General features: G+C 47.1%; 1 protein-coding gene across 7 annotated transcripts in view; it reads left to right on the top strand.

The window, feature by feature from the left end:
* The first annotated feature begins 92 nt into the window (after positions 1–92).
* sec31a (SEC31 homolog A, COPII coat complex component) overlaps positions 93–7,500 on the top strand; it is a 35,482-nt gene continuing 28,074 nt past the window's right edge. For 5 of the 7 annotated variants that reach the window (XM_042058342.1, XM_042058341.1, XM_042058340.1 and 2 more), the window contains exons 1-6: positions 93–307; positions 1,368–1,447; positions 4,787–4,910; positions 5,672–5,870; positions 6,649–6,744; positions 6,966–7,106. In XM_042058342.1, the coding sequence (XP_041914276.1) occupies positions 1,369–1,447; positions 4,787–4,910; positions 5,672–5,870; positions 6,649–6,744; positions 6,966–7,106 (639 nt within the window). In that variant the 5' untranslated portion in view covers positions 93–307; position 1,368. The remainder of the gene's footprint in view (positions 308–1,367; positions 1,448–4,786; positions 4,911–5,671; positions 5,871–6,648; positions 6,745–6,965; positions 7,107–7,500) is intronic. The other 2 variants (XM_042058343.1, XM_042058345.1) reach the window with 2 other exon arrangements.

The raw sequence follows: 7,500 nt of genomic DNA, 5'->3' as shown, positions 1-7,500 counted from the left end.
GTACGAGCGTGTCGCGTAGGCCGCCTGCTGTCAGCGCAGACTAGTGTTCACTGGAGAGGGGCGGGCGAAGCGCAGTCTCCACCGGAAGTGTTTGGCTTAGGGGGAGGGAATCCTTGTGCCACGTTGATGGAGCGCAGTGGGGACGTGGAATTCAGCTCCCTTCCAGCCGGGTGACCCGCTACCTGCTAGTTGGCTAGTTCTCTGCAGATTCAAGACGAGAATTACCATAGCGATCGATTAAAGTTTTGGACCCGTGCTTGCCGCATCCGTGAGAGTGTGAATGCGTGAACGGGGAGCGGGCTGACAGGTATGCAACTTTAAATAAACACTGTGCACCGCTAGTCACCAGGCTAACTCATTAGCTACAAAGTGCAATAACATTACACAACATAACAGTACAGCTGTAGAGCTAACGACTGCTAGCCAGTACTTTACAGTAAGTAACAATTCAAACACTTTTGAAGGGCTTGCTTTCTCATGAGTAAATCTTACAGTAATGACAAGTGAGGAAAACAATGCGGATTATACTGTTCTTACTATGTGTCACAGTTTAATTTGGTCACAGATCTGTAGGTTACCAGTTACTAAGTTTGTTCCTGCCATTGTAAGTTCACGTTAACAGGAATGAATCGGGGCTAAACTCGGTTATTGGTCATCTGCAGGCTCTGCCTAGTTAATCATTAACTGTACTTAGCTTCCCTTCCTTGATAGGGTCATTCATTGATTCATATGCCTGTGATCTGTAATGATGACACGGCGGACAGATAAATTCTCGATCAGTGATTGAGTAATGTAAGGACTTGGAACATCTTGGCGAGATTAAACTTTATCCACGTCCCTTAGTTTAATTTATGCCCAACACAAACATAACCGATCCCACTGTGGTGTGTGCCTGAGACACTATATTGCACCTGTCTAACTTTTCCTGTCTGCAGTGGTGCCCAGTCATACGGGTCCTGCTGCCCTCTCCCTGCCAACTGTCCAGGTTGTTAAACCGCCTCTTACAGAAAATAACTGCAGTCATGGATTATTCTGCAGTACAGTAAGGTTTCTTTGTCCAAAATATTGCAGTATTGCATTGCATTTCTACAGTAAAGTAGTGCAATGCGTGAATGAACTGCAAATAAGTTCTCCAAAACTGCATTTTGACACATGGCATTGTGCAGTTATTTTTTGGAAGGGTGTAACAGATCCTTAGCTTAACACTTCCAGACGAATCTATTATTGTAGAGTATTGGTGTGCATCTATTGGTGTACATAGAGCAGATGAGTGTCTGCAGAGAGGTCGATGCTGCTTGCCTTCCACCATGGTTGGTTGTTTGCCTGAGTTCTCTTCTGTCTTCTGTTCTGTCCCCTTCTGTCTGCAGGATGAAGCTGAAAGAGATCAACCGCACAGCTATCCAGGCCTGGAGCCCAGCGCAGCAGCATCCAGTCTACCTGGCCACAGGTGAGCCTTATTGTACACTCTACAGTTTAGTCTACCTGTCCACAGGTGAGCCTTATCGTACACTGTACAGTTTAGTCTACCTGGCCACAGGTGAGCCTTACCATACTCTGTACAGTTTAGTCTACCTGTCCACAGGTGAGCCTTATCGTACACTGTACAGTTTAGTCTACCTGTCCACAGGTGAGCCTTACCATACTCTGTACAGTTTAGTCTACCTGGCCACAGGTGAGCCTTATCGTACATTCTGCAGTATAGTCTACCTGTCCACTGTGAGCCTAATCGTACACTCTACAGTTTAGTCTACCTGTCCACAGGTGAAACTTCTGTGAAACAGCTGAAAATCTGTTGCATTCAGTCCACCTGGATGTAGGTGAGCCTTTTTTCAGCACTTGCCTTCCCTGGCCAAAAGTGACCTCTGTCTGCAGCTGATGGGACACTGGTTCTCTTCTAGTAAATATGCGTTTGGACAACACATGCCACACAGTCCAGTTCTTCTAGTAAATATGCACATGGGCAAAACATGCCACACAGTCCAGTTCTTCTAGTAAATATGCATTTGGACAACACATGCCACACAGTCCAGTTCTTCTAGTAAATATGCACATGGGCAAAACATGCCACACAGTCCAGTCCAGTTCCATTTTGTGTTGTATGGATTCATTTTTTTTAAATGGAGTCTGTATTTTGTATTTGTTTGTATTGTTTGTCAAGTTGCACGTTGAGGTTGGCCACTATGCTGTGTGTTGTATGTTAGCACAACTTTGTAACTTTCACTGCAGTGTGTGGACATTCTTACTAATGTCCAGCACTGAGTCCCTGCGTTCCTTTTCTGCTGCAGTGCAGCACGTGCCGTAGAAATGTTCACACGTACATACAGTACAGTAGAGATGTTCACATGACTATATGTGCATTAGGAACAAACAATAACAACAGCAACAGTTGGTCAGTTCATCTGGACTATGGAGACATTTTATTTAGTAGTGACAAGGAGGTGCAAGGTACTGCTAGAAATGGTTTCTTTTCATCCTTCAGTTTGGCTTTGCTTTTGTGTACAAAATGCTCTTTATGAATAACATGGCTTTGCCTTTGTGTACAAAATGCTCTATATGAATAACATGGCTTTGCCTTTGCCAGCTGAAGAGTCCTAACAGTATCAAGTTCCTCCTTGATGGTGGCGTTTGGGGAAAATTTAGCAGTTAATCCTGAAGCATCTCACTTTGCTCAAGCATCTCACAAATCTGGTCTTGCAAGCTTTAAAGGGCAAAAGCTTTAGTTCCTCTTAGCCTACAGTACATATGTGCAGGTTGTACTGTGTTCATCTTTAGTCTCTACTCTGTTTTTTCATTGTATACGTGTCCACACTCAAAAGCATACTTCTAACCAAACCTGCGACACCCAACTTAAAGCTGCCGTTGGCAAGTCTTACAGATTGAGGGGACTTAGCCAAAATTTTGAATGTTTACAACTCTCATGCCCCTCTACCACTACCACCGAGCACCCTTTCATCGAGTTTGTGCTCGTCAGTGAGCACCAAACTGCACCAGACTGTGATTGACAGTCAGATCTCACACAGCCCTGCTCTGATTGGACCAGAAGAACTGGGAGCTGTGGATTTTTGCAAAACAAATAACAGGCTCCAGGTGGAGATAGAAGTGCGTTTTTTTTTTTTCTAAAACCGGCTGATTTATGTTGTTCTGTCGGAGCATAGTGTCTGTTTCAGTGAACATGATCAAAAAAATCTTGCCAACTGCAGCTTTAAACCACCAAATCATTAGTGAAGTGGGCTGTGTTGACAGCCGTGACCTGCTATTGGAAGAAAACTGTACTGACATTGTTCTGTTGAAAGTTGGTTGTGTTGACAATACCGCAAATTCCCACAGAGGTTTCTACACTGATTTTGCTAAGTTTGTTCAGCTATGAGGTTAATACACAGGGCCGGGCTATACACTGGAATACATCACATTTCTATTCTTTATTTCTCCTTCTGATTCAAGCACGATCTGATTCGGATTCGCTGGGCTATTGGGCACTGCGGTTAATACATTGGTGTGATCAATACATTGATATGTTATAAATTCATATCAATGTATCAATCATCAATACATATTTGGTAGCACTGGCAGAGGCTAGCTCTGTTGTATCTGTGGAAGTTCCCTGTTCTGTCTGTTAACAGCGATGGAGGAGGTTAAAGACTTTGACAAGATCTGGGAAAGATTCCTGAAAGATTGGAGTCTTTTAACGAATGCCCCCCCCCCCCCCCATTCAAGCTTTACTCAAAAGACTACAATATCTCAAGAATCTTTCCCAAATCTGGTCAAAGTCTCCTGGTGTAAGGATGGTTATAGTCGTGTTGACAGCACTAGTTGACCGTCTCTACAATTAAGCAACAGGAAAACACACATCACATCACAGCCTCTTCAGGGGCCACGATTAATGTGCAGATAATTTCCCTGATTGGTTGAGCTCTGCTTTGTCTGGATAGGTTGATAACCCGCCACTTTGTCTGATGACTGACCCTGAGGGTGTCCTTTTGAGAGCAGAGCTTTAGCTCAGTGTTGCTACGGTGCTGATCGATAGATGCTGAGAGTGTCGTCATGAGAGCGGTGCTTTAGCTCAGTGTTGCTACGGTGCTGATGCTGACGGTGTCGTAATGAGAGCGGCGCTTTAGCTCAGTGTCGCTACGGTGCTGATGCTGAGAGAGTCGTCATGAGAGCGGCGCTTTAGCTCAGTGTTGCTACGGTGCTGATGCTGACGGTGTCGTCATGGGAGCGGCGCTTTAGCTCAGTGTTGCTACGGTGCTGATAGATGCTGAGGGTGTCGTCATGAGAGCGGCGCTTAAGCTCAGTGTTGCTACGGTGCTGATGATAGGTGCTGAGGGTGTCGTCATGAGAGCAGAGCTTTAGCTCAGTGTTGCTATGGTGCTGATGCTGAGGGTGTTGTCATGAGAGCGACGCTTTAGCTCAGTGTTGCTACGGTGCTGATGCTGAGGGTGTCGTCATGAGAGCAGAGCTTTAGCTTAATGTTGCTACGGTGCTGATGCTGACAGTGTCGTCATGAGAGCAGAGCTTTAGCTCAGTGTTGCTACGGTGCTGATGCTGAGGATGTCGTCATGAGAGTGGCGCTTTAGCTCAGTGATGCTACGGTGCTGATGATAGATGCTGAGGGGGAAGAGGCTCCAGCCCAGTGGGATGCGTTCCACAGGGCCCTTAATCTGATGCACGGCCTGGACTCCTGATCTGCTAACAGGAGCAGCAGAAAGCTCTGATCAGTTGTTGCTGCTGTTTCTATCACTGCATGTGTGTTTTGCATTCTAATTTGTGTGTGTGTGTGTGTGTGTAGGCACCTCTGCCCAGCAGCTAGATGCCAGCTTCAGTACCAGCGCCTCGCTGGAGATCTTCCAGCTGGACCTGACTGACCCGACACTGGACATGAAGACCAGCGGCACCTTCTCATCCCCTCACAGGTGACTTACACACTCTCACTCACTGCGCCGGGATTAGTGTGTGCTTCACCTCACTGTGTGTTCACTGTGTGCTGAGTGTGTTTCACTAATTCACGGATTGGGATAAATGCAGAGACCAAATTTCCCTCACGAAAAGTATATATCAAAAGAGTATATATACTTATACTTACACACACACACACACACATCTACTGACCTGGTAACACATTTAGGTGTGACTGATCTTTACATCCTTGGACTCTCTTAAGGATGGAATTTGGCAAATATAATATAAATCTGGAAAATCTAATATAATCTGAGTTCAGGTACCATGAGATAGTGTTGTATGGGTGCATGAGTGTAGTGTTAACACAGGGCTGTTCCCTCTCTGAGTGTAGTGTTAACACAGGGCTGTTCCTTCTCCTGGTTGTGTCGTGTGTAGTGTTAACACAGGGCTGTTCCCTCTCCTGGTTGTGTTGTATGTGTGTAGTGTTAACACAGGGCTGTTCCTTCACCTGGTTGTGTCGTGTGTAGTGTTAACACAGGGCTGTTCCTTCTCCTGGTTGTGTCGTGTGTAGTGTTAACACAGGGCTGTTCCCTCTCCTGGTTGTGTTGTATGTGTGTAGTGTTAACACAGGGCTGTTCCTTCACCTGGTTGTGTCGTGTGTAGTGTTAACACAGGGCTGTTCCTTCTCCTGGTTGTGTCGTGTGTAGTGTTAACACAGGGCTGTTCCCTCTCTGAGTGTAGTGTTAACACAGGGCTGTTCCCTCTCCTGGTTCAGGTACCACCAGCTGGCGTGGGGTCCCCATGGCATCGGGTCAGACGGACATCCCTCAGGGGTGCTCATCGCTGGGGGAGAGAATGGGAACATCATCCTGTATGACCCCGCCAAGATCCTCGATGGCAGCAGCGACGTGGTCATCGACCAGAGCACCAAACACACAGGCCCCGTCCGGGCGCTCGATGTCAACCCCTTCCAGGTGAGTCTCGTCCAGTGATGAGACCGCTCACAGGCAGCCATTCCTAGACATTCCCTCTGGGCGGTTCCCTGGTATTGGGCCCGTCCTAAATATGAGTTGTCCACCGGTCGGTTCCCTGGTATTGGGCCCGTCCTAAATATGAGTTGTCCACCGGTCGGTTCCCTGGTATTGGGCCCGTCCTAAATATGAGTTGTCCACCGGTCGGTTTCCTGGTACTGGGCGATCCCAGAGATGCGGTTCTTGTGGTAAATTCAGCAGATGAGTCCTTTTTCTCTTTTAAATATGCATAAAACACTGTCATGCTGTTTATACGCAATGCAGCTAATACACAGGAAATTGCTGTATTGATGTGCGTCATCACGGTTTACAGTATTAGCAGAAGTCTCAGACATTCCCTCTGGCAGGTTCCCTGGTATTAAGCTCGTCCCAAATATGACAAACAATATCTACAATAATATGACACACATCTGGAACCTGCGCAACAACGACCTCATCATCAAAGTCAGCAACTGCATCACCCGGGTTGGTCTGAGTTCTCCACCGATCGGTTCCCTGGTACTGGGCCATCCCAGCGATCCGGTTCTTGTGGTAATCTGGCCAATCCCAGAGATGAGCTGTCTACTGCTTGGGTTTCTGCTAGCAACCCATCCCAACCACTCACACACCTGTGTGTGTGTGTGTGTGTGTGTGTGTGTGTGTGTGTGTGTGTGTGTGTGTGGCATAAATCTGTCCATGGATCACTAATACATTTGTAATTCCATGATGTTGACTTTGCCAGACAAACCTGTTCGCCTCAGGAGGGAATGAGTCAGAGATCTACATCTGGGACCTGAACTCCTTCAGCTCTCCAATGACCCCCGGGCCTAAATCTCAGGTGTGTGCGTGCTTGTGCGTGTGTGTGTGGGGGCATGTGATGGGACGTGTGATGGGACGTGTGATAGGGCGTGTGTGTGTGTGTGTGTGTGTGTGTGTGTGTGTGTGTGTGTACGTGCGTGTGTGTGTGGTTATGGTTTGGAACTGTCATGTGCACCACAATCTGCAATGTGTGTATATATTAACAGGTAGTGTGTGTGTGTGTTTGTGTGTGTTCTCTAGCCCCTGGAGGATGTGAGTTGCGTAGCGTGGAACGGTCAGGTGCAACACATCCTTGCGTCTGCTAGCCCCAGTGGCCGAGCCTCCATCTGGGACCTGCGCAAGAACGACCTCATCATCAAAGTCAGCGACCACAGTAACCGGGTAGGTCTATATGTACACACACACACACACACACACACACACAGCAACCGGGTAGGTCTATATGTACACACACACACACACAGCAACCGGGTAGGTCTATATGTACACACACACACACACACACACACACACACACACCACAGCAACCGGGTAGGTCTATATGTACACACTCACACACACTCACACTCACACAAACAGCAACCGGGTAGGTCTATATGTACACACTCTCTCACACACACACTCACACTCACTCACACACACACACACACACACACACACACACAGCAACCGGGTAGATCTATATGTACACACTCTCACACACACACACATACACACACTCACACTCACAGCAACCGGGTAAGTCTATATGTACACACACACACACACACTCACA

Source organism: Alosa sapidissima, chromosome 13, assembly GCF_018492685.1.
Source record: "Alosa sapidissima isolate fAloSap1 chromosome 13, fAloSap1.pri, whole genome shotgun sequence".
NCBI classification, from domain to species: domain Eukaryota; kingdom Metazoa; phylum Chordata; class Actinopteri; order Clupeiformes; family Clupeidae; genus Alosa; species Alosa sapidissima.
The sequence above is the reverse complement of the archived record's forward strand: the minus strand, read 5'-3'. Positions and strand labels throughout refer to the sequence as shown.